Here is a 27,317-nt window from a genome sequence, read left to right as displayed (position 1 = left end):
CAATACATATTTTTTTCCGCTTTCCCCCAAATTGTTTAATCTGGCAATCATTTGAGGGCCCCACTCCTTCGCACGCGAACGTCCCCCAACCAGGAACATCGGCACCAAAACAACTCCCATTTGGAGTCGTTAAAAGTGCCTCGCTCTAGATATATGGATAGCCGGATAGCTGGCCACGGAATATGGAAAACTTGCCAAGGAGCTGCGGCTTTGATTAATGGTTTCTTCTAGCACGTCATAAGCGGGCAGGTCCTGGCCCTCCTGCCCCTCCTGCCATCATCATAGCTTGACTGAGCAAAGCGAGGACTACCCGCCTTTCTTTCGTGGGTTTTTTTCCAGTCCAGTCGAGTATAATTAACAAGTTTGTTGGCTGTTTCCCCCGCCGCTCCCCGCCGCTCCCGCTGTTCGTTAAGAAATTGCAAAAACCTTGTTCCGTTGCCGTCGTTTTATGTAAATGATGTGTAAACACCACGTGCTGGCCCGGGCCCGGGCCCGGGCCTCAGTTCATAATCCAGTGCAGTGCAACAATGTGGCACTTTGAAAAATATTCGATGCATATTTCGTGGCGCATGTCCATTAGTGGAGCACGGAACACGGGACTCCGGCAGTACAACGACACGTGTCGCTGCGATTTATTAGCATAATTTCTCTTGCTCAAGTTTTTTAATGCGCATCCACGGAAACATTAAAGTGAAATTGATGTTCATCCACTCGCAGCAGCAGCAGCAGCAGCAGCAGCAGCAGCAGCAGCAGCAGCAGGAGGTGGCAGCAATCGGAATCCAGCAGTTTTCCGAAACTCGCTCGAAGTTTCGCTTTTCAATTTCCAGCTCCAGCTCCAGCCTCGGTCTCGGTATCGGTCTCGGCCTCAGAGAGTCATCTTCATCAGCACAAGTTTCCAAGAACTACTCGGTTAATTGTTGGGCATTTGTCAAGCCAGCTCCGAAAACAGGCACTTGAACACCCATCTGGCGACACTTTTAACCGTGGAGACACGGCACAAGGGGTGGACACGGGGCACACACGGGGCACACACGGGGCAGGCGGCACGTGCATTCGCTGAGAGGCATCCGTGTCTGGTGTTGTGCTATTTATGTCTTACTTAGCAGCACATTTGCTGTAGACTAGTTCGTAAATTAATTGGATTTGCAGGTCTAAGCCAGTGCAGGGTGGGGCAGGGGCAGGGAGGGGCAGGGCGGAATGAGAATGAAAGAAGAAATACCTGAAAAGTGTATGAGAAAGAGACATATCTTATAAAAAGACCACCGAAATAGAAGAAACACTGGAAAAGCGGGCACCTTCCAGGCACAGGCCTTCTAAAGGGACCCCCAAACAGCCTTTTGGTCGAGGAATTCATAGGCGGGGGTCGACTAATTGCTGGCATACAGCATTTTTATTGCATTTACCGACTCCATTCCGGACATGCCGATGCCTAATATGCACAACAATAAATGGCCCCCCACACGGACCCCGCAAAAGCGAAAGCCAATTGCTCGAAGGCCTCACCTTTGAATAGAAATATAAATGGAAGTGCAAATGGAAAGGGCTACCCCCCGCCGCCCGCCCCCCCGCTGTGGGTAAAAGGGCAAAGGCAAAGTCAAAGGCAAATTTCATTCGAAATTAAATTAGATTTTTGGGCAGTCGAGGAAATTGCAGCACAAAAATCCTACCTGGTGCCTCCCTCGTATGTTATATCTGGGCAAAAGGTACACACATCTCCCTCTGAGGACTTGTAGAACCTGCCCAATGACCGCAGGCACTTTGTTTGCAGACACCCATTCGGCATTCTATCTGTGCGTGGCACGAGAGGTGGATGGGGGGGCACGGGGGGACGGGCATTGCGAGTGTTTTGCGAGGCCAGCCAGGCGGAAATGGCCAAATGCCTACGCAAATGTGCGCATTTCAATTAAATTTCCGTTTTAATCACTTTTGCAAGTTTTATGCCGGTCTGGGAGGGGGCCTGAGAGGGGGCCTGGGCGGGGCCGGGGGCCCGGCACTCATTAAAAGCTCGTCTGACGCCTGGCCGTCTGTCATGTGTTCTAATTTGATGACGTTGATGATCCCTGGATCACCTGTCACCTCTTGGAGTGAAGGACCCCGTTGCACAGTGTAGTTTATATTTGGGCAAACGAATTTTGACAAATGGACATCGCGGGAGCGGGCTACTTGCGGAGACTGTACCTGTGCCCGTCCGGCGTGATGGTCGTGTCGCTGTCCGTGCTCTCCGAATTGTAGCCACTGTTGCTCCAGACCAGCTCCACGGGCGTGCTGTAGGAGACCGTGGAGGTGCACGTCTGCCGCCGGGTCACGATCACGTCCGAGCTCAGGGACCGTCTCGTCTCGTAGGTGTCCGTGTCGAGGCTCCAGATGCTGAACGTGTCGCTGCCGCGGATTATCTCGCTCACGGTCTCCTTGCGCTCCCTGCCGCTGGACTCAGGCGACTCTTCGAGGGCTTCCCTGGCGACGGCCAGGCTGCCGCCAGCCTTGGAGCGCGGCATGCGCAAGGACGACTCGGGCTCCTCTTCCACCGGCAAGGGGTTGTGGCGCAGCAGTCGCTGTAGCGAAACAAAGGAGTCGCGTATCTCCTGGAGCTGCTCCGCGCTGTAGGGCCGCGTCAGCGGGGTGTTCGGCGTGGACAAGGCGTCTATGAGAAACGCCAGATCTGCCTCCATGATTAGAAATGTTTTGTTCTGCTTAAAATTTAGTTTTCAAAAACAATCGTCTTTGAGTACTGAAAATATGGGAGTTGTGTGTGACTTTCCGACTGCCTGGCTGACTGTTGAAGCGGAGTCTTCTACGATCCAGTCCAGCCTGGAGCCTATTCCGCCAGACTGTAGCGGATGCCGTCGGGCGTTATGGTGGTCTCGCTGTTGGGGCCGTGCGATCTGTGGCACACCAACTGCACCGGCAGGCTGATGGACACCGTGGAGCTGTGCAGCCTCTGGGCCATCACTGGGGCCTCTGGGTCCGGGCCGTTGTGGTCGCTCTCGAACGTGCTGGACCAGGACCTGAAGATGTCCCTGCGCCAGATCGACTGACAGCCCGCGAACTTGCACTCCACATGGCTGATGGCGTCGCTGCTGCTGAGGCTGGCCGACGTCGTGGCTCCGTTGTCCGAGGAGCTGCACACCCAGGCCATGCTGTCCAGATCGCTTTCGGGCGACTCTTCGGCGGGCAGGGCCTTCGGACAGATACGCGCTTCGCCACCGGCCGTGGAGCGCGGCATGGCGCGGGCGGCAGCCTGGAACTGATTGCTGCGCAGCAGCTCCTGCAGGGCCACGAACGCCTCCCGCATCTCCTGCACCGTCTCCCCGCTGTAGGGCATCGCCTGGGCGGGGCTCGGCTGGGACAGGGCCCCAATGAGGAACTCTAAGTCGTCTTCCATGTCGTACACCTGGGATTTTGAATATTTACTGAGTGAATGAAACGAATGGCAGTGCCTATTCGATCTGGGATAATGAAATACAACTCGTAATGGATCGCCCTTGGCCTGGCCCGGCCTGGCCAGTCTCTCTCGCTCTCTCTCCGGCGGAGTTGTCCTTTTCCAGTCAGTGGCAAACTTTTTTCATTAAGTCCCCGCCTCGGACCACAGCTTTAAGTTCCACTTTCAAGGCTCCAGTCCTACATTCCTTCCGATTCCATTCCAATCCCCCCCCCCCACCCCTCCGAAAACGCTGCAAAGTCATTACGAACAACTTAAGTTTTGTGTTAAACACGCCTACATTACCGGATTTTGCATTTGGCCGAGAAGCAAGAAGTTTCTGGGATGTTCGAGGCGCTGGGAGGGGGCGGTATAACTTGGATTGGGGCATGTAATAATTGTAATTTCGCAGCTACACCGAGAAAGGGCGTCCCACCATCCTGGGGACTGGGGAAAACACGAAAAATAACAATCAGAAAGCATTTAGCAGCAACTTCTAACCCTCCTCCTGGCCTCCTCCCGGGGCCTGCTTCGAGGCGGGAGAGTTAACCAAAAGTGTGTTTGCCGCAGCAGGTGGGGCTCCCTCCCTCCCGGCGTACATATGGGATATCCCCCCCTCCTTTCCTTTGTTGTGTGTCGTCCATGGGTTCCTTTAACGATTAAACAAGAAACAGGAAGCCATACACACACATAAATCCACTTTGGGGGTGTGCCTTGCTCCTTGTATATGTATCTGGTGGCTGTGCCTCTGGCTGTGGCCATTTTAATGGCCTGACCTACTTACAGCCGACTGTTTCCGCTCCTCCTCCTGTTTATCGAACACCTAGAAAGCCAAGAAAGTTGGCTTTTTCTTTTAATTCTTTTTAATTGCCAAAAAGACCACCGAAACAGCCGTAAAGAGAGCGAAAGTCGGTCCGTGTCTGTGTCTGCGTTTGCGGGTCGTCAAGTGGAAAGTTTTCCATCGTTTGTCCTGCCATTTGTCAGGCATCAGAAAATATGTTTAATAATCTAAACGCATTACCCAAACAGCAGCCACTGTGCATACAGAAGGAGCCGGAGCGGGGGGTGGGCAGAGGGGGGGGGACAGAAGGGTCGTGTCGGGTGCCGTCTGTGCGGCTCGAAAGAAAACGACAACGACATGGCAGACACATGTAGAAGACGACTCCAAAAGGCAGACGACGACTCCAGACAGACAGAACAAACATTGGGGGGGGATGTTGGGGAGAGTGAGAGAGTGAGAGAGAAAGTTGTGATAGGCAAACATAGGGAGAGGATACAGTGGGATCAACAGGCAGAGTTGTGGAAATAAACTGAAGGAAAACATCTTGGCACTATCCAAGCTGAAGGATTCATTCCCTGAACAGTCCCTAAAGGAGTAGCTGCCTCAGTTCGATGCCACGCTGCCTCGATGCCGCCCACTGTGCCGCCTTGTCAGCCATTTGGTGCCTCCTGCTGCCTCGTCTTTCGAGTCACAGAAGCCTATTAAATAACATGGAAGGAAGGAAGGCAGCAGCAGCCGAAAGTTTTCCACACAATTGCCGGAATAAAATACCGGGGCAGGACTCGGAGTCGCAGTTTCATGCAGGGAAAACTCGACTCCAAGTGGTCGCATGAAAATATGAAAATATTCATGGAAAACTCAAAAAAATAATGACAACCGTAAGGAAAAGAATCATGGAAGTGGAAGGGGGGGAAACTTGCATGCAAAAAGTAAACAAATAAACAAAGGATTCGAGTATGACGAGGGTCCTTACGGCCTGGGTCTACACTCCACGACGATGATGATAGTCCTTCTCTGAAGTTCAAGACATTTGCATAGAGCCCTCATACGGGCTGGGAGACGGGTTGGAGGTCCGTTGCTTGCTTCTATTTATTTTTGTGGCATCTTTGACTAAATTTAGAGGAAAATTCTATTATTTTAGCTGCTGCTCGCCCAAACTCGGGCTTCCTTCCGTCTGGAGTTGTCGCTCGTTGCTGCAGCAAGTTGCTCACTTTGTCGGCCAGCCACTGGGGGACACTTGGGGGCCTGCCCGGCCCCCCCCCCCCTCGGCACCCTTCCGCACTTGCACTTTGAGCTGGCAAAATAAATGTTCAATTTGTAGTTGTCAATTGGCTACTTAGTGCAGTGCCAGGCAGCCAGAAAGGGGCAGGGGCTGGCAGGGGGGGCAAAGGGGTAAATGGGAAATGGAGCAGCAATCGAAAAGTAAACGAAACGAATGCAGGAATTGGGCAAAGTGCTCCCCGAAAGGGAGTTCTATTAAGTGGGGCTCTTGGCTCCATCGGCAGCCCAGCTGAATGCTCGACCAAAACCAAAACCAAAAACCAAGGTGAATAATCCACATCCAGATCCATCCCTGAGCTCAGCATTACGTGTATTCATCCAAAGGACAAACAGGACACCAGAGAACGAAGATGAAGTCGTATCATTAACTGGCGGGTACTTTCCGTACCTTTCGGTGGCCCTCCATCTCGATAAGCAGCTCATTACTCAAATGCAGCGCCAAGCGGATGGGGAGGCCCATCCAAAGGGTCGTCCCATCCCCTTCCCCTTCCCCCTTCCTCGGCGGCACGGAACCCCTGGAACCGCTTGGATCAGCGAGAAATGGCTAAAACATAATAATAATTTGTTATTCTTGTATGTAAAAAAGCAGAGCGCAGAGCACAGAGCAGAAGAGATAAACAAAATAAATGACAAAAGGCATGTCAGCACAAAGAAGAACCCCCGCTCCCCTCCGCCCCACAGAAGAGGGGAAAAAGCAAACTAAAATGGGAATTTCGGGCAGTGGCAATGGCAATGGCAATGGAAAATGAAAGAGGGACAGGGAAACCCTCTACGAGAATTCGGGAGGCTTTTTGTTGCAACCCTCAGCGATTTTTTTCTTGTCTTTTACCGACAGACATTTGCATAAATTATCATTTGGTGAGCCGGAACGGAGCAGAAGGGATACCTAGCCATCGACAGATCGGGGAACACGCCGGAGGGGGGCGCACGGGGGGGGGGGCCATAAAAGGCAAATGCATAAAGTAACATAAAATAAAATGGAAACGCGAGGAGCGGCAGTGGCAGCGGCAAATATCAAACAAATTGCAATAAAATGCAAATCTAAGTGGAGGCCGCCTTAAAGCTGAAACAATTTGAATTTAAATATTTTATGTCTAATTTTAAGGAATTTTATTTGCAGGAGCCCCACCGCAGAGCAGGGAAAGGGGCCCCCAGGCTGTTGTGGGACCCGTGCCCGTGCCCGTACCCGTACCCGTGGATATAGCCGTGCCCGTGCCCGTGTCCGTGCCCGTTCTCGAGCTGCTGCCGGCTATGTTTGTTTCCACGCAGCTGGGCACAGCTGTGGGTGGAGCACAAGACAGCATTTCCTTACATTTTAATACACTTTTCTGGCCTCCCCAACCCCACACCGCCCGCGGCAGGGAAGCGGAAGAAACAGCAAAAAGCAAAAAGCAGCAGCCGATGGCAGGTGAAGTTTTCCCCTCCCCCTCCCCCGCCCCCGCCACGTTTTTTAGGGTACAACTTTTTCTGCACAATGAATTTTTGCGCATTTTCCACCTGTTCGAGCTGAGAGGGGGGGAGAGAGAGGGGAAAACCCAGGAAATCGATGTGTTGTGGTTGTTGCTCTGGTAATGAGACATCCTCGTGGCAAGGGGGGAGGGGGAAAAACACCATTTTCCAATGTATTTTTTGCTACATGTCGGGGCTTCTCGGGGAATTCGCAACTATGCAAATTCTAGGCAAATACCAGAGCTTAGTCCTTTGGTTCAATTACTAGAAGGAAAAAAAGGACCCACAAAGGGAGGGACCTCCTCCTGGAATGGGGAAAAGCTATTAGCATGAGGGGGGGTGGGGGTGGGGCATAGGGGGGTGTGGGCGGTAAGAAACAACAAATCTCAGCTAATTAAAGTCAACAAGCAAAATCATTTGAAATGCAAATGTCAAATGGCATAATGGGGGAATGTGTGTGAGAGGGGAGGGGGTGTGGGAGTGTGTGCGAGGATTTACAGCAGCCAAAAGAGCAAAGAATCAGTCGGTGCGGCTACAGGACGAACCCTGAATGCTCTGCCTCAGAGGCTACAGAAGGGTATCAGAGTCCCAGTTTTTTGTGGAGACTGCAGGCCCCATCTGGGGGTTTCCTTAGCCCTCCCACTGGCACCTTCTTCGCCATATCCTTTCTTGATGGTGCGCCCACATGGAGCCAAGACTTCGCTTGAATCTGGCCATCCCCTATCCAGCCCAACTGGTCGCAAGGACCCCCTTTTGATGAGGGTAATTACGGGCCCAGGCTGGCAAGGGGTTAGACAAGATTTATGCCCGATATGGAGGCGCACAAAAAATTCTGCGCCGTAGTATAGAATTTCAATTAAAATTAGCACTTTCGGTCGTTAATGTAAAATATTGCTAATTAGATTGCTCGTGGGCCAGTAGCCAGTAGCAAGTGGCAGCAGTGGCGTCTCCATCTTTGGCATTGATTTTAACACGGTCATGAATATTAAATTACCAGCCAGCCCCGCCCACACATCCCCCACAGCCACCACATCCCCCACATCCACAGCCACAGCCACAGCCACATCCATATTGTGGAGCAAAAGTTTGTCTGCCATAAATTAAAATCAACGCCCAGAGAACACGCCCCCCGCCCCCGCCGGTCTCCTCCACCGAGCAGCCGCCACTCAGAATGTTGACGGTAATTAACTTTTAGGCATTTTCTATGCATATTTATGGGGGTGTTCGAGGGGGTGTGATGGAGAGGTGCTCTCTGGCTTGCATAACATTAACATGGGGGGGTGGTGGGTGTTCTACCGACTCCTCTGTCAGATGATGCGTGCAAGGCCGAACAGCAGAGAGATTCTTTTCTGACGGGTGGGCGTAGGATTTAACAAGGATTTTCTATTTGTGCCCGCCATCTGTAAATGTCATAAATAAATAATGAATTAATCATACAGTTTAGATGATTTTCTTCTGCCTGCCTTTTCAATTGTGTATTGAGCTGACAAAAAAAAGTCCTCGAGTCCTTGAGTCCTTGAACTCTGTCCTCCGCCAAGGAGTGCATTCATTTATAAATTATTAATGATATATTAAAGGACGGGGCTCTGAATGGATCTTTTTCGTTTGAGAACTTGTCAAAAACATGTGGAAGCTTTTCTCTCGAATTGAACGACTTTTAATGGGGGAAATCAAGAGTTTAAAGTTCTTTAATGTTTCCGGCATAATTCCATTATTATTCCAATCTTCCAGTCCACATCCAGGCTGCCGAGTGCTGTGTAACCTAATTGCATCCTTTCAAGCATTTGATGGGATATTTTGTTGCATTCTAATTGAAGGCAGCCGCACACACACACACACACACACACACACACACATGGAACGGCACTTAAAACTCAATCAACTGCATCTAACCATATTAAAAGGCAGCCCAGAGACCTGGAGACAGGGCCGGGCCCAAGTGCCGACACCGGAAGGAGCGTACGTAACGCATACGCCATGTAGTGCAGCGACAGTGTCGCCGGCATTGAAAATAAAAGAATGCAATCAATTTGTCAACGTCTCTGGCCCACAATGGTGTCTGGGGCGTCCCTTCAGTCCATCCATCCACTCGTCCACCCGTGCAGTCGTTTGCTTGTCATCACACACGAATGCCGGCAATTTATGTGTCGTCTGTGGCTGTGTCTGTGGCTGTGGCTGTGTCTGGGCTTTTTTGCTGCCACTTGCCAGTAAATAAATTTAAAAGCGCTTAAAAGGGGCGCTTGGGCGACCTGGGCCGGCAGAGGCGTGGCCCTGACGGAAGGTGACTTGACAACATTTGGCGCCTGGGCAACCTCCGACCCCGACAAGGATGGCGACACGAGTAAATTCAATTAAAATGCCATGCCATGCCCTCTTTCCCTGCAAAGTTTATGTAGTGGAAGATAGTCCACTAACTGGTTTAGTTTTGGCCTAAATCAATTTGGGTCTGCTACCCTTGGATGCTGCCCGTTCGAGTGCACTCCAGTGCAGCCTGCAAGCTTCTTCCACCCACTTGATGGATTTATAGCAAAGACAAACAATCAGAAGGCAAAAAACAACAGCAGAAACCTAGAAGCAATGCAGATACTCTAGGAATACCTATGGATACATTTGGGAGTATCTATACACAAGTTCCCTTTCCGATTTTATCCCAACCCAAAGACCCTTCGAAGGCTTCACCTGGGCCGCAATGAATTTAATCCTTAATCACATAACGCAGACGCTCAAGCAGGTCCCGGCGGGGGAGGGGGGGTAGGAGATTCTCTGCACTTGTGGGTTTTGTGAACTTGTGGGACCCCAGAGCCACGGGGCAAAAAACAGCTCAAAAAACAAACAATGCAGAAAAACAGCAGCAGGAGGGAGGCAAGACTGTAGGCAGGAGGGGAGCAGTCGGGAGGGGGAGTACGTGTTGTGTTGTGCCGTTGTGCTTATGATATTATTGCACTTGTCAGGCACAGACACGGATACGTGCATACATCACAGATGAACATTCCACAAGCACTGCCAGACGCCGCAAAGTATGCAATGAAAACAGCCAGGAAGAAGGACGACCCATCACCATCGTCCTGTGCACAGGTATGCGTCTGTCTTTGCGCCCTCAAAGACAAGCCATCTGGAAATATGTCAACGAAGGGCGCACCAGTAATAAGTATCATATCTGAGGCACGGCCTAGAGCCGGCCGAGCTGCAAGTCGAAATCAAATTTGCACATCTGCCATGGAATGAAATGAAATGTTAGCCACAGAGGGACCACAGTGGCATGCATAACCCATGCCCCAGAGCCCACAGAGGGACCCAGATAGCCAGGTAGTCGGATCGTCAGTCAAAGGTGGTCCACAGTCGAGTATATCATCGCTGCACTGCGAGAAATCTCGCTATTACTCATATCATATCTGCAATACAACATTAATCCGAGACATTCTCCAAAAGGGGGGGTTTTCTCGCTGTGGAGGGGTCTGGCAGCCCCATCGTTAACCGAAGCTACACGGAACTTAAGCTTCTGCTCGCTCGACTGTCATCGTTATTGCTTTTGGGAGTACGTCATGCCTCGACTTGCCCCCACCGACCAGTCCCGCTTCCATTTGCATGCCACAACTCGAATCAGTCTTGTGCTCTGTTTTATACATTTTAATTTGAGTGAGCGAGGAGTCCTGGCACACCGCATGGGGCAGGCCCCCTCGCCAAGCCCAGACTCTCCCGGAGAGATGTCTCCTGGCATTTCGCCTCGTTTCGCATCCATTTTTTATAAGCAGACGCAATTGTTTCGAAAATGAAAGGTTAAAACGTTAAATGCGACTTTGCATGAGAACAATGGGTTAAGGGTTACGGGTTACGGGTTAAGGGTTAAGGGTTAAGGGTTACGGGTTTGGCTGCCTTCATGGTTGCTGCTTCTGCCAGGGACCTGCCAGGGGTGGCTTGTCTCCCTCTCCCTTTGGAGAGATCTCAAAACATGAACTTTGTCAATGAACTTCATGCATGGAGCTGCAGGCAGAGGAATTCCCAGCAAAGGAGCCTGATAAATGGGCCTAGGCGCGGGGAAGGGGAATTGGTAATGCAGCTGAGGGGTGGGGGGTTCATCTTTCGGCCTAGAAAATACCCATCGAAAATCGAATTCCTAATGGTCGTTGCGGGAAAACTACTCAAATATTTTCCATTTATTTTGATACTTCGGCAAACATGTCCCACAAAATATATTCTTGAATTTCCCCATCTTCCACTGCCTTTGTTTGCCCATTTCCCTGCCCCCGCATATTTCCCGAACTTACCTCAGTTTCAATTTCACCTTTCACCTTTGCGTCTAGTTCAGAAATGCAGCAAATTAAAATATTTGCGCACGCAGGACCAACAGGACCAGCTTCAGTCCCGAAATGTATCTGCAGTCCATATTATTTTAGTTCTTGGCTATTTTTCATATTAAATTTTGATGGCGGGCCGGCCACAAAGGGATGCCACAGCTTTTTGTTCATAAACATTTTTGTGTGTGCTCCCGCACACACGGGAGAGGGAGAGGGAGAGGCAGCATCCTGGAATGTCTTTCTTTCGTTCCTTCTTTTGGTCTTTTGTGGGCAATTCAGACATTAGAGATAGGCCAAACAGAAATGGCCAGAAAAGAACGAGGGAGCGAACGAGGCGAAATTAGGTCAGGCAAACAATAAAAATCATCAGACAACGCCGGGACTTGATGAGCTCTGGTTGAAGCCCGCCTGACAAAAGGACATCGGAGATGCGGGGATGCGGGGGAGGGGGCCAACCCCTAATGTCATAATATCCACTAATTTAGCGCTCATTAATTTCTAGCGCTCCATTCTGCTTGATAACGGGAAAAAACGTAATTGAATTAAAAGTGGCTGCCGGACAAAGGGAGTTTAGGCCCCAATCCAAAAACATCGACATGTCGACAGCTTTCCCGTACTTTACTTTTTCCTTCACCGCACATTTCTTGGCTTTAATTAAAATTACACATTCAAAGGATATATGGAGAGAGATCCAAGATATTTGTGTGTGCCTGCCGTTACGGTAATTTGTGTCCTCCTTGGCTCTCCTGCCGCCTAATCATCTCGAGACCCATTCGTTGTTACGGCCTGTCCCGAGCTCCGTCATGGCTTTATTATACATATAATTAGATAGGAATTGTCGAGCACTGGCACAGACAGAGCTCAGCACTCGTCTGATCCTTTTGTTCCTTGGACTTCTGTCGATTCCTGGGGGTCAGCAGTTTTTAATTGAATGGCACGTGGTTTGCTTTGGCCCTCCTCATCTTTTATGCGCATTTATTTGCATTTTCCACCCACAAATTTTTGGATGCAATCCCCTCCTGGCTCTCTGGCTCTCTGGCTAATTGCGTGTGAGTCCTTCTAGCCAGGCAAAACCTCTTCTAAATTCGAGTCAGCAAAAAGAGTGAAAGAGTTCAAAGGCAAACGCAGAGAAAAGTTTACCAAAATGTTTTTATCCAGTTTTTGAATAAAAATCTGCGAAAAGTTAAACATAAAAAATACTACGGTGAAAACTGCATTTAAGTGAATCTTTGGCAGCATTTCCAGGGTTTAAATAAAATAATATTCAGTTTAATGATGTTTTTGGGGCATCCTTCTCCCTTACCATGGCCATTTCCAATGATTTACTTATCATCACAGCAGAATCTTTTACTCTACGCTTCGATATACACAATTTCCAATATTTGGTTCCCTTTTTTGGTGCCACCATTCTCCGAGTCCTTGTTCCTTTCAGGGCCCCATCCCTGCGACAGCCCCAACACCCTCGAATCTTTCACATTACTCTGGTCACTTTATGGCCCAGAGATAAGACGACAACTAGCCAAGGGTAAGACGGCAAAAAATGGGAAATAATTTAATAAGGCAACCCCCAGATTGACCTTTTTCTTGGCTGAATGTGTCAAGCGGTCGACATAAATAAAATACAAAAAAAAAATGTAGCTACATTTTGGCACATTACACAAAATAAAGGCGGAATGAAAGGACAGAAAACCCCTAGAAGAAAGGATGTGGGTGGGGATGGGGAGGGAGCAACTGAAGGACTGGGAGACTGAAAAAAAGCTGATAAAAATTGTGAAAAACTGTGAAAATGTTTTGGGCTATTTTCAAGAAAGTGTCAAGCCGAAACGAGTCAAGTAATCAATCCTTGTGGGAGGGACATTTCCCGACCCTCGCGCCAAGTCCCGGGGAATGGATTCGCTTAATTAGATCCCATGTTCGGGAAGCCTTTCGGTGCTCCTTGAGAGTGGCATTTATCTAAATTATTTCGTTAGCCCGGGCAAACAAATTAAAATAAATGTTTGCCAAAGGTCCGCACGAAAGTCAACAAATTAAAAAATGTTTGACTTCTGGTAAGCAAAAAAGGGGGGGCGGGGGCGGCCTTTGGGCAGGTGTTTGGCAAAAAGGTTTTCCGTGTTTATTTTTGCCGCATTGTTCGGCCAGTTTTGGGGCTGTCCAAAAAGTCAACCCCCAACCAATTGCTTTATTAAATGTACTTTGAAAATTCGATTAGAATCCTCCCTTGAGGAGGAGGCTCATTTACGAGTATGTAAAAGGATACAAATTCCCTTTAGCCTTTCTTTATGACAATAAAATTTGATTAAATGAAAGCATTCTATTCTTCTCCATTGAAATCTGTTTGTTGATGAATATTAATGAATAATCAATAGTAAATACCTACATATATGTGTATGTATGTGTCGGGTATTCCTTTAAATCTTAATCCTTAGTCGGTTTACACTTCGATTTATATCACTTTAATCACTAGGTGTCGGCGGACTTAATTTCTCTCCAAAATCTGCCAAACCATCGCTCTAAAATACTCATTGTCTGCGACGCAATTATGTGCAATGGTCGCTCTTTCTAAGCCACCCACATGGCCGCAGAGGAAAACGCTTAACGCGAGCTTTTGATCCTCTCTGAGCGAGTTGTCGCTCTCCTACGCACTCTCTCACAAGCACCTCAAAGCAAAGCGGCAAGCAGTGGACGAGAATGAACATGCACAGCAATGGGACAGGCAGTGGACAATAACCAACGGTAAATTGTAAAGCGAGCGCTTAAGGCGAGCGTCATTCAATGTCTCATGCTATGGAATATTCATCATATCTCAAATTAATGACTCACAGCTCAACAAATACTAGTACATACATATGCATGTACATAGTATGTATCTCCTTATGTATCGAGACTTGCGACCACCTTTTGCGACCTCCTATGGAGGGATATTAACAGAAAAACAGTGATTCTGATTCCATCATAAAGTGCCGCTGGCAATGGAAATGATATAAATTCGTATCTGATGTAGAGGGCACTTCATAATGTTTATCAACAATGGCCGCAGGCCGTGTATTGATTAAAAAATGTCGAAAGCGCCCAACGGCCAGGACTGGGGGAGGAAAGCCCTGTCGGGCCACGGCCACATGTACTTGTTGACAGCCCCCCAAGCCCCGGGCCATGCCATGCTTTCAGTTCAAAGGCCGCCTCGATGTCGTTGGAAAAACTTTACAAAAATTCAGATTTTAAGCGGCTTTAGCAGCCGTGCAGAGGGAGAGCGAGAGAGGAGAGGGCAGAGGAAGCCACCAACATTTAATTAATGAAAATTATTTTGCAGTTTTTTTTCGAGGGGATTAATAAGCTTTTTTTCAAGTCCCACAGCCACGTGTTGGAAATCTGTTTACGATGACACTCAAAAGCCTTGACACAGGCTTTCATTTCAAAAAGCAAAATGACCAAAAGGCAAATGGGGACTTACTTACGGTTCACGAATCAAAGCAAAGGAAGTGGACATGGCCAGAGAGAGGATGGAGGATTAACGTACCTGAAAAGAGAGGAGAAGACGGAGTATTAATATAATTGAAATGGCGTATGGAAATGAAATGATGCAGAACTCGGAAACAGGACACTCTACAGACATCTGCAAGGATTCCACCTTTAAACTATTTAATTTCGATTCACAGCCGATTATCGTTTTGAATTTTGCCATAAATTACAGATATTTTGATACATTTTCGCATTATATTTCCACCCGAACCCTCGCCTTGACGCAGTCCCCCCCCCCTTAAAAGTTTGTCTTATCTGTAAATAAATCAAATTGTTGTTGCATTCGAAATCAGAGGGATTGAATTATTAATGCAGCCTGTCCGTCTTTCAGCACAAATGGAACATGCTAATGGAACGGAGATGGCTCGACCGTAAGCGGCCTTAAGTCCGTCCCGACCAACGTCCGGAGACGGTCAACAAAACGCTGACAGCTGACAAGCCGCAATCCGTAGAGATAGTGGTACGTTACGGTGGATCAAGGGGGGAGGGGGCTGTTGGAGCGAGATGACAATACGGCTGCCCGGAGGCAAAGCACTTCACGCGCGCTGACCACAGGACATGCCAGCAACAGAGGACTGAGGGCAATGGATTGGTGGCTAGGATACTGGGTAGGGATGGGGTGGGGAGGGGAGCCAGCGAGTGGCACACCTGAGGGACCGAGTGGAACCGAGCCAGAGCCAAAGCCAAAGCCACTACCGGAGCCAGTGCCAGTGCCAGTGCCAGTCGAGGCACTTTGAATAGTTCATGAAGTTGTCACATTGTCTCGTGTAGTGTAGTGTAGTGTAGTGGAGTATCCTAAACATAGTACAGTGGTACAACATGTAAAGAACATGTTATAATGTTTATAGGATAAGAGGGATATATTTTAGAAGGGATTATTGGGCCACAAAGGACTTTGGCAGGCTCCTACTTCGTATAGTATATTCTTTAATGGCCTTCATCCACTTTACATGATGTGGACCCACTGTGTCCTTTGTTTCCTTGGCTGGAGGACGCCTCTTCCTTGTGACTAGGTTGCTATGAGCTACAAATAGCAGTAACAAGTTTTTATACCAACTTAGGAGCGAGTCAATAGTGGTCCTTTCAGGGTCTTAAAGCTGCTTGTTCTAGCCAGTCGGTTGTCCCCATCCACGCCACTCCCCCCATCGATTGACACTTTGATTGACATTCAGGTTCAGGTAATATTCAGGTGGCAATGTTCTGGTAACCCTTCTGCGTCTACGTGTCCGAAATTATAAACCAAATAGATCGGATCTAAAGTGAGGTGGAGGTAAAAACCCACTAAATTATCTGCGATACATGATAATTGAGGGAGAACCCTAATAATTTCATTAAACATAAACCTTCATATGGGGAGCACTCGTTATCGATTCCCGCCACCAGTATGTGCTCCGATTCGGTCTCTTCTTGCCACTCCATGCCCCTATCCCCGCCCCAACTTTGAAGCTTGTCACCTTATCAATTTTATATTGTGGTTCTCGTGAAATGCCATAAAATCCGCTGTTGATAAACATCTGTCAGTCTGTCGGCGGATCGCTCGCTGGAAGGAGGAGTTTGGGAGGGCGAAGTATTTTAATGGCCTACGTGCAGCAGGCATGCAGTAGGTCGTTGCATTTTAAAATACGAGTAGAAGGGTGTAAGAGCTCTAAAGTATGTGAACGGGTTCCCCCTGGTCCCACTTTGGGACTATTCCATTGGGTGTTGAACAGTAGGTCATTCCATAATCTCATATTCTGGAAAAGAATAATTTAATTGTGCAATTTATGCGATTCAAATTCCATATCTGTGTCTCTTCAAGGATTCTATTCTGCCGGTGTGTCCTTGCCACAAAATCCGTGGCAAGTCCCCAGCTAAGTATGCCATTAACACTTGACCAGGAGCAGTCCTCGGCCCTGGAGCTCGAGTGGGGGGCTCCTCATAATGGCATCTCCTGCCTGGCTGGCTGTCCCTTCAAGACCGACCTTTCGCGTTCGCATGCCACACACGCAGCCTGCAAAGAAATTTAAAACGTCAACAAGCCCGTTGACAGTTGGCGCTGTGCAGGAATCGTAAAAAAAAGCCCCGCCACATGGATGGAGGAGGATGTGTACAGAGGGTAGGGGTAGGGGCTAGGGATATATGTGTGTTTTATCCCCTCCCTGGTGGTTCACATTGTAGTTTTTAACGACACCTTACAACTGCTGCTCATGTTGCTGCCACTGCTGCCCCGTGCCACATGTGGCATGCTGGCAGCAGCACAGTACTCGTATGCGGGGTGACTTTTTATGTGGTGGCTAATTAAAAAATGAAAGACTAAAAAAAGAACAAAAAGAACAACGGGAATACGTTTTTACTGCCCCATTAAGCGGGGGCAATGAGAGCGAGCGTCAAACGTTTAACAGTCATAAAAGTGTCTCCAATCTCCCCCCGTCCCCCAACCCAACCACCGCTCGCCTCACAATCCACTCCGCTCGTGCCACCCACCACCCCGGCGCTTAATGTGTTTAAACAAAGAATTTTGATGTAATTTTCCATTGGATTCTCATTACGGATTTTTCGCTTTAAACATTTTATTCGGCTGTGGGAATTTTCGCAGTTCATTTGGCTGGAAAATTTGCATATGCATGTAAATTAAAAACTTCCGTTTTGGCACTCAAAGGAGCAACAAAACGGCTTTGGAGGGGGCTGCATTGATTTTTTGTCGTATTTTTTTTACGGATAATTAAAAACAATTTCGGCATTTCGATTTCGATTTCGATTCTTCTGCCCGTCGGGGTACGGTGAATGGAATTGTTTGAATATTATTTCCATTAATTTTCATACGGCCCGAATGTGTGAAAATTGCTGGCAAATATTATTGTTAAATCGCTTGTAAATTTGCTAGCCGGTGTAGCCGGTCTTTGATTTTTATTTACGGCCAGATCCGATTTATCCATTGTAAAATCCCATTTTCCCCCAGATGTTAATTGAATTGAAACATTGCGGAATAAATTATCTACAATCGAGCAGCGAAAGAGCATGCATTTTCCCCAATTAAATTTCCACATTCGTTGGAAATGGTCTAATTTGTTTTTAAGCCCGGGCTCCAGAAATCATTCGTTCACAGCCGACTGTGTGGCAATCCAAGAAATCAATCAGCAAATGGAAACCCACCTCAAGAAATCACAAAAGCAAATACAAGATACAGATACAGATACAATCGTCAGTGGGAAGGCAGCCCTATCGAAGGGAGGGGGGGCAGGGAGTGGGTGTGGGAGGCCTTATCGTCAGAAGCCGCTGATAGCAAAGGCAAACCCAATCACTGCGAGACAGTGGGGAATGGATTGATGGCTAATTGCCGTCTGATAAGACTTGACTTTGCAAAAAAAAACAAAACACAACAATTGTGACCTTGCCGATTGATAAGGAGGAGTACTCACTAGTCAGAGACTAGACTAGTGTTAGCACTATTATTTATTTAGTAGTCAATTATTGCTTTGTGCACCGATGGGCACCGCACAAAATAAATTCCGAATAATTTATTTATATTAAAAAAACCTCAAAAGCGACAAAAAACCGCAGCCAGCACTTGCCGGCTGCATTATTTATTTATTTATCATTTAAATTAGCGCTTAAATAAATAGTAGAATAAACATTTAGCGCTCTCTGCAATTAAATGGCGAGGAAATCTGCTCTTTGTTGGAGTGGAAGTGTGCACTGGAATTTACATAAATTAAATGCAGTTTGCACTCGGTTTCAGGTGCAGTATCGGGTTTATTTACGGCCCGTCGAGTGGGCCGCAATATGTTGCCACTTAGTTGTTTATTGTGCAAGATATTTGTTTCTAAATATTTGCATATTTCCTACTGAATATTGTTCAACTGCAGTCTTTAAAGGGGCCCGAATGAAGCAAAGCCAACAATAGCTGAAAAAGTGACATTTTAAAAAACAAATAAAATTCAATTTACTTCCATTTCGAGTATTTTACTTGCTCTTCGTTCGACATAAAATCTAGAACACAAGAAACGCATTCAAAGGCAATCAACGGGAGACAGAAGCCACACGAAGCCACAAATAAAATATATAGTAATGAAAAGAAAAACAATAAAAACCACTACTCACAGACTGCACTTGAGCATGGGAAATGGGGAATGGGGAATGGGAAAATGGAAAAATTCGAGTCAGTGGCAGTAAAAATTTTACAACCATTTCGTTGGGGTCACCAAACCCTCATCGCTCATCGCTCATCGCCCAACGCCCATCGCCCAAAAACAGAGAATTTTAAACACCGAAACGCAGAAATCGGAAATCAGAAATCAAAAATCAGAGAAATGGTCAGCGGCAATGAAAACTAATTAAATTAAATCAATATGGGACGGGGTCAGGCACCAATCGAAGGCGTGATACGGGCTGAGGGTCCGCTGGTCATGCCCTCACAATTACACGCCTCGGATCGCCTCGCCCCGTCGCGCCTCCACTGTCACTGAGCCACAAAATCCAATAATTTTTTAACGCCGTTTTCATTGCCGACTTTTTTGGGGGCAAACCAGAAAAGTTTTGCGGTCAAAGTTGTCCTTCGCCGAGAGGTGTGGGCGGGCGGAAAAAACAAAAGTAATTATAACGCAAAATACCATTTACAAAAAAAAGTACAAAAATAAACCTTGACAATTGCGCGGGCACATGCAAAACGCACATAAATTACAGAAAGAGCAACAAAATTAGATGGAAATTTTTCTGTCAACTTTTTGGCGGTGAAAAGGCGCGCGAAAAGTAATTTTCAGATAAACGAGAGTGGGCAGCCCTGCCCAGCAAGTGGGCGGGGTCCACGGCTGGTTTGACATTTATCGTGGAAATAGACGTACTCGTAATTAGAAGCCTTCACAGCGGGACAGGACAGATAGAAGCGAGGAGAAGCGAACAGAAGAGAGGCGCAGCAGGAAGCGTGAAAATGTTTTAAAGCATACATATTGTACATACAACGCATACATATGTACATATTTATAGCTCGTTTAAGCGATGTGCGAAGTGAGTCGCGATGTTATCTCTCTCTATCTCTCTCTTAGATTCTATGAGCAAATTGCCGAACACCTTCTTGTGTCAGCAGCAGCCTCTCTTCGCTCACGCATTACCCGACACAGCAATCGATTGCGCTCCTTCTGCAATTCCTTTTTGATCGCTCGCTCTCTCAAAGACAAAAGCACCACGCCACACTCGACTGGGACGACCCTCTCTCCCTCGCTCTAAGGCCACGCTCTTCAGCCTCGCTCTTTGCTAAATGCGCATTGAAGGAATAACAGAAAGCTCTACTACGTAGTTTCTGTTCTTTTTTCTTAAAGCTATACATTTCTCTTTACATTATTCTCATCTGTCTCCGACACATGTATGTATATACATATACATAGATGTATATAAATAACGTCTATCATGCAGATTACGCTATTATAACCTCCAAGGACTCATCCATTTGTTTCCTTGAATATGTATGGCATTCACTTTCCTCTTCTGGCGGGCCCTTTCCTGCCTTTTCCTAGCTATTCCTTTATTCTCCACTACCAAAGATCTTATCAAGATCTGGCCATATCAATTATCCCGGGCTTTATCCGTTCATCGCTGAGTAAACGACGAATGCGTGCCAATTAATGTGCTGACGGACGATGGCGATGGCGATGGCGAGAGGGAATGATGACAACGATGATGGCCTAAGGACAAGTTGTCCCCATGCCAGACCCTTGGGAATATCTGTACCACTCTTCCACATTCGTAGTGGCCCGGGGTTTTGGCCATTAAACTTGCGATGGAGCTGATGGACACGTGACTGTATAATGCATATGTCTGCAACATTTAGTGCCACTCAGCCCGGCTTCTTTGCCCCATTATCCCCTATATCGTACGGCTTTCCCTTGCCCTTTGGGGAGCACAAACACACCCAGTAAACATTGGAAAACGCCTGTAAATTATCCACTGGGGAAAACGGGTTCGTTTTTCCGACTAAATTTGGAAAAAACAACAGCTGAAACGGGGTGGGCGGACAGGTAAAAAATGGGGGGGTCCTGTTTCTGGTTGAAATTTACTGGTGACAAAATAATTTTAGCACCACCGAAAGGCGCTCTGTGGAGGGGCAGGGAGGGTGCCAACACATTGTACTCTAACCCCATTTGTTTCAGTTAATATTCTTGAGGCAGAATTTTCATTGCTAGGCGAGTTTTTGCCTTTTTGCTAGCTGCTTTTCCATTTCATTTTATTGCCACGAATTTTCTTCTATTTATTTTTTATGCCGCTCCCTCTTTCTCTCTCTCTCTCTGTCTCCGTCTCTGTCTCCGTCTCTGTCTACAATTAACTTTAGCTTTTCCCAACATGTTTTTCGGCTTTTCCTTCTGCCACGCACGCGTTATCCTGTCGTGTTTTTTGGGGATGTGGCGGCGTCTGTTTGCCTCGAGCTTCCTTTTCTTGCCTTGGGCTTTAATATCTCCCACTTCCTCCCGAGACTCTGGTTATTCTGTTAATTAGTCTGCCGCTGAATTTCGTTTATTAATTATGTAATCCATTTTTCTGCCTAATTATATTGAGAAAGACTGCCTGCCGCCTGCCCGCCCGCCTGCCTGCCCTCTGCCTGCTGCCAACATCAGGATTCCGAGTGTTCCAGAAAACACACACACTACACATACTACTCGTAGGTACATATTAAAGTCCTGTAATTGGACTGTAATTAACTGAACAGCCTGTCGGGACAGGGGAGGGGGGGGGCTTTGGGGCAGTGTTCCTGGCAGGTGCCTCCCGGATAGATACACGAATTTCTGTCTAAATAAATTTAAATAAGACTTGGGCGAGGGAAAACAATGTGGGGTAGGAACGTTTTTTCTGGGACTCTCAAGGGGAGCTGCACATAATTAGTGGGGTACTGGGGATGGGGATTTAAGGAATGCCCTTGGAATGCTCCTGAAGATTAATACCCTTAAAAATTATACATTAAACATGATGTGGGATATCTTGAAGTATTTTAGTTATTTTTAGAATTTATATTAAAATTAAACAAGATTCTAGGCATATCATATACATATGTGCATACGAGGGCTGCCTTTTACGTCCGTATGAACAGGTCAAAGGTCGCCACTTCCCTTTGAAGGTTTGTCATTTTTTGGCTAAATTATGCCTAGGACTTTTTCTTTTACAATCGCGTTTTATATCATTCAAGGATGAACATTGCCGTGCCATAATTTTCTGCGATTTTGGGCGAACTCAAGACAAGAATTCTTCGATCAACTTAGTTTAAGTTTTTCTGATGAAGCACCATCCACTGCCACTGCAACGTCCTTCGCTGCGGAATGAATCTCGTGAGGGTCGTCCCAAAAATGTGGAAAAAATGGATGCTGTTCGGGCTTCGGTATAGCAATATTGTCATTCGACACACCATAAGATAGAGGGATCTTTGGGCATTAAATGGACCAAGAATTGGTCCAAACTTGGCCCTTAAAAAAGGATTTTTCTCGTGACATTTGTCCCCGAAACACTCGTTTCCACTCCTCTGAAAAAGTGCTTTAAATATTGGAGAATATTTTGAAGAACAATGATATTTTGTTGGTCCTTCACTATTAGGCAACGGACTTAAAATGCAGTCCGTTTAACCCCTAGAAACTTCTAAAAAATATCATAGATGATAGATTCGTATGTACATATTTTCCAGATATTTTCTTTGTAATCTCCCCCCTTCAGTGCACAACAGAACCACGAATGAGACCTATTCAAACACCCATATGTGTATAGAGGTACACATATGAAACAACCTACTTGCGGTCTCCATTGTTGAGCTCCTAAAATGTCCTAAAAAGAGTAACTCGAACTCTGGGCGGGTCGCTTCCATTGGGATTCGACACACATCCATCGAAAAGCACGTTGCCCCAGGGATGGCGGATGGTGGAACGAAACAAAGGAATGCTGCCACATTAAACGGAACAAATGCAGGGAAATCATCCGGCAGGACTTGGATTGGTTGAGGGATGGACAGGGTGGCAAGGGTGGCAAGAGTCGCATCGGGAGGTGGTGGCTCGTACAACACGAAACATGTTGCAAAATATTTCAGACGGACAACTGCACTCTGATGGTGTCATAAATCTCAAAGGAACGGAAAAACACAAAGATACAGAGAGATAGAGAGAAAGCGAGAAACAACAATGAAGGATGGATGCCAAGGTGCGGCAAAGCAGGCCAAGGATGCCCTGCCACGATTCGGGACAGAGGACACCGTAAGACACTGCATAATAGACACACACCAAAATTAATGATTTACGGTGCTCTCTCTCTCTCTCTCTATCTCTCTCGGGCTCTGGCTCTGCGAAAACAGGTTGGGAAAGTACCCGATGAGTGAGTGTCGTCCCACATTGCGATTACCTGCCGGGGCGACAGGTAGACCCGACCCAGTGGGTGTGAATAATGCCCAAAGCACAGAACGAGGCCAAAATCATCGAAAATGAGTCTTGGCGAAGGCTGGATGACTACCAATCGCTTATCTTATCAGGTTCTGTGGCGGCAATCGAGAGTGGAGGCGTCACCCCCCCGTATTGCGTGTGTCATCCCGGCAGAATCCAGGCCCCGCATGGATTTCTCACCTGGCGTGTGCCGATGATCCGATGTGCAGCTGCCCTGTCGATGCGATGCCAGCTGCCTGGGGACACAGATTTGTTGCCTTTGTTCTGAGGGAATTTCGACTTTTTGCCTGCAGGCGGAGGCTGTCAGCACAATGGATACCCAAACTCGGTTGCAGGCCGGCTGATGGCCGGACAAAATAAGCATTTAAGAAGACAGGAAATGGCAAATGTTATTCCCCATGTGGCCACCGAAATGAGACGCATTCCGGTTATGGATCGCAGCACTGATAGCAGCTAACAGATAACAGAATGCGTAATTGATAGGTAAAGAGCGCAACCCACATAGATACACAAATGGGGCGGCGAAATGGGCTCGAGATAAGTCCCCCACAGCCCTGCCTGAACAATCTTTTCTAGTATCGATTTTCAGACAAAACCAGAAACTGGGAAGAGCCGTAGAGGCACTGTATTTTCTATTTGAAATTAATTCATTTTCCAGCAGTTATTTTAAATTCCTTGCCACTGGAGGAGTCCCCCTGCCCCCCCCTGGGGGACACTTTCACTGCATAAACCAAGCCACTGTAAAATACATTTGTCGCCTTTACGACTATCCCTCTCCACAGAAAAAAAGAAAATGCCAAGCATTTCGTTTGTTTTGTCGCCTTCCGAGCAATATCCTCCTTGACCCGACACAAACGCGACAGTTGATTCCAGTTTTGTCTGGTCTTTTGTTCTGGCAGCCGCTGCAATTTGTCACTTTTCGCACTCCGGGCCGTCCGGGTCGTCCGGGCCGTCCCTTTATGGGCCCGTCTGTCTGCTGTCCTGGCTCCTAGATGACAGGATGTGCAGGCACTTCAGGCATTTGCCATATTAAAATTGCTTGGCGCTGACAATTGCCCGTGATTTGACAACGCCAGTCGAGGAATCGCAGGTGAGAGACGGGACCCCCCGAAAAGGTAGCAGAATTCCTCGAAATTAAATTCCAAAAGAGAGGAGACTTCAAGGAAAAGAGTCAGCGACTCCCAACTCTGAAAACTTATCCCTGAATTAGCGGGATTTGCCAATAGGAGGTAAAATGGGGCCAGAAATTTGTTGAATGGAATAGTTTGCATCGCGGAAATTTAGATATTCGACTGCTGGACACAATATATGGATAACTACTTTGGGATCTTGCTGGTTTCGGAATTACCTTAAGAGTAGCTCCCAAGAGCAGGGCATTCCCCCGGAAACCACAATCTTGCCTGAGAAATGTTCGGGGCCAGCGAAAAGCCATAAATATTCCCCCAACACGAACACGAATATAATCAAAAAAGGATGGCAAGGAGTCAGGATGTGGTCAGGATATGCGGTGGAGGCTCAGCAAATAATATATGTATCTCCATCTTTGCCGAACAAACAGTTGGCTTGAGGGGAGGCCTCTGAGCCCTGGCCATAAATTTGCCAACTCGATTAATAGTCTTCCCACCGCGAGTCCTTGGCGGCAGCATGGGAGTGTTTTCCTCCAAATTTTACTCACCTTTTGAGCCTTGCAAGTCACGTTTATGGACTGCACCTCGTGGGCCTGGTGACGCTGCTCCCCGATGCACTGGCCGCAGGCCGGGATCTTGCAGTTGAGGCAGTACTGGGAGAGGGTCTCCTCGTGCTCGCCGCAGACCGACTCCCGCTGCTGGGGGGCCCCGCGCGGCTTGACCAGCGTGTGCTTGGCCAGGGGCCCGCGGGCCGGGTGGCAGAGCTCCCGACAGGGCTCGCAGTAGCGGATCTCGCACTGCTCGCAGATCAGCGAGGCCACCTTGGGGTCCGTCTCGCACATCTGGCAGCGCAGCGCCTCGCGGGCGCAGAAGCGGTCCACGATGGCCTCCATGGCGCGATAGGTGGGCAGATTGCGGACGCCGCCGTCGTCGAAGAACACGAGCTTCCGGCACAGGGGACAGGTGAGGCAGTAGGCGGCGCCGGGTGGCGCGACCACGGAGCCCTGCAGCAGCCCCTGGAGCTGCCCGGTGCCGGCGTACGAGACCGGACGGGATGTGTTCGAGCAGCAGACCACGCCGGAGTCGGCCTCGCTGAAGATGCTCACTTTGTCGGACTGGTCCTGGTCGGAGGTGACGCTCTCGCTGCCCGTGTTCGAGCTGGCCGTGCTGGCGGCCGAGCTGTGGGAGCTGTGGCGGGTGCCCGGCCCGGCTCCGTTGGCGACCCCGCTGGCTGCTCCCACGCCGGATACGGACCCGGAGCCCCCGTTCACCTGGCCGTGCAGTCCGTTGTGTCCGCCGTTGGCGCTGGCGCCCGATCCCCCGGGCACGGCCAGAGCCACTCCCGGCGTGTACGGCGTCTGGATGTCCAGGGCACAGCCCAGGCACAGGGCGTGGAAGCAGGGCAGCAGCACGGGATTGGCGTACAGCTGCTTGCAGGTGGGACAACGTAGCTCGTCCTCCATTTCAGCAGATGCTTTCCTCCGAAGGAACGCGATGCGGATTCGCTTGAGACTTGATATCTCTGCTGCTCTCTTCTGGAGTTCTGGGTCTTCTGGGGTTTTGGTCACTTAGCGGGGACTGAGACACTGGAGGAGCATGTTTGGCAATTGGGTTTCACGGCTTTTCACTTTTATTTCAAACGAAGTTCACTTTAAGTTTCAATTCAATGTGCAAGTATTTCAATAATGCTTTTGGTACTAAATATATCCAGTACTTTTATCGGAAATTTAAGTCTCTTTAACTTTTATTTCACAAATTGCACAGTTTCTTCACTTCAAAGTTGAAATATTTACTATTTCCTCTTTCTGGGTCTCAAAACTTCACTCTTGGGTTCAAATACGATTGAAATGCTTTCTGAGGTTCGTTCTTTGGTTTAAATCTTTCCACTTTTATTCGATTTTATTTCAAAAACTTCACACACTGATCCAAATACGAGGATTTTGTTATTCAACCTCTTCAAAAAAAGTTGCTCCTTGGTTTTATTTATTTTTGAGTTTTTGTTTATTCAATTTAAAAAACACTGTTCATTCACTTAAGTTCACACTTAATTCACGACAAACACGACGAATATTCCGACTTAAATGGCGGGGCGCCTCCGGGGAAACAAAGATTTTTAGTTGTATTTTGATAAAAACCCCAAGCACGCTCTATACGTGCATTTTAGCGAATTTTGGATTTTTTTTTAAATTTTTATAACGCGCGCGCAGCAACCAACAACCGCTCGGTCCAAATAACTGTGACGTATCTGTCGACCAGGGTATAGGCATTTGTATACCCTATTAGCGCGTTGCATTGGGCGGCCTTGCCAACATTTTCTAGCCCAGGGTATGTAGAATGTTGAGGAACATGCTGCTCGGTTTCTCGGCACATGAGTCTGAATGTTGCCAGCAACATTGTGCATGGAATGGTCATGCATTTATTTCATGTGACTCATTGCTGCTACCGATTCAGTATGACCCTCAGAAACATACGTCTTATTTTCAAAACTTACGGCATCCAATTTTGTCAGTCGCAATATACAAAAAATACCATAAAGTATTAAAATACCTTAAACAGTCACCCTGGACACATGAAATATTGGTCGGCACAACAATGCGCCTTCGTTCAAATGTTGCTCGGCAACAAGCGCGTGCTGCGATTCATTTTTGCGTTCAGCGAGCGAGTTCGGCCTCGGCCTGCTTCGGGTTTGAAGCCAACATGTTCGACGAACTCAAACCGGGTTTGCTTCGAGCGCCAAGATGCAAATAATTTAAATTGAAATAATCAAAATTAAACTTGTTGTGCTCTTGCTATACATTAAAAAGTCAAATATTCAACTTAAAATTACAAATGTAATTGGCACGAAATATGAAGGCTGATAAAGTGGTTCGTTTTTGGCTAAATCTGCCGAGTTGCATGCATTTTCAACAGTAATGTCTTCAGAGAATCGTTTCAAGGGTTATTGAGGGTTTCTAGAACCAATCGCAAACACGAGGAAATATAACTACTTCTACCTTTGCAGATACTGCGCTTTATTCGCCTTATCGGAGCCTGCCCCACAACCGTAGAACCGTAGAACCGTAGAACCGT

General features: G+C 47.8%; 2 protein-coding genes across 3 annotated transcripts in view; both read right to left on the bottom strand.

Moving 5' to 3' along the window:
* LOC108162633 (E3 ubiquitin-protein ligase TRIM9) overlaps positions 1-26,513 on the bottom strand; it is a 74,217-nt gene extending 47,704 nt beyond the window's left edge. The window contains exon 1 of one of the 2 annotated variants that reach the window (XM_017297457.2): positions 24,797-26,513. In XM_017297457.2, coding sequence (XP_017152946.2) covers positions 24,797-25,711 — 915 coding nt within the window. In that variant the 5' untranslated portion in view covers positions 25,712-26,513. The remainder of the gene's footprint in view (positions 1-24,796) is intronic. The other variant, XM_033393491.1, reaches the window with a different exon arrangement.
* On the bottom strand, positions 2,094-2,815 carry LOC108162636. The gene has a single exon (XM_017297460.2). It carries the CDS (start codon positions 2,667-2,669, stop codon positions 2,160-2,162), a length of 510 nt encoding a protein of 169 aa, XP_017152949.2. The 5' UTR covers positions 2,670-2,815; the 3' UTR covers positions 2,094-2,159.
* Positions 26,514-27,317: the final 804 nt, after the last annotated feature.

Source organism: Drosophila miranda, chromosome 4 (genome assembly GCF_003369915.1).
Source record: "Drosophila miranda strain MSH22 chromosome 4, D.miranda_PacBio2.1, whole genome shotgun sequence".
Lineage (NCBI taxonomy): Eukaryota > Metazoa > Arthropoda > Insecta > Diptera > Drosophilidae > Drosophila > Drosophila miranda.
Note: the sequence above shows the minus strand (reverse complement) of the source record. Positions and strands in the feature narration are given on the sequence as shown.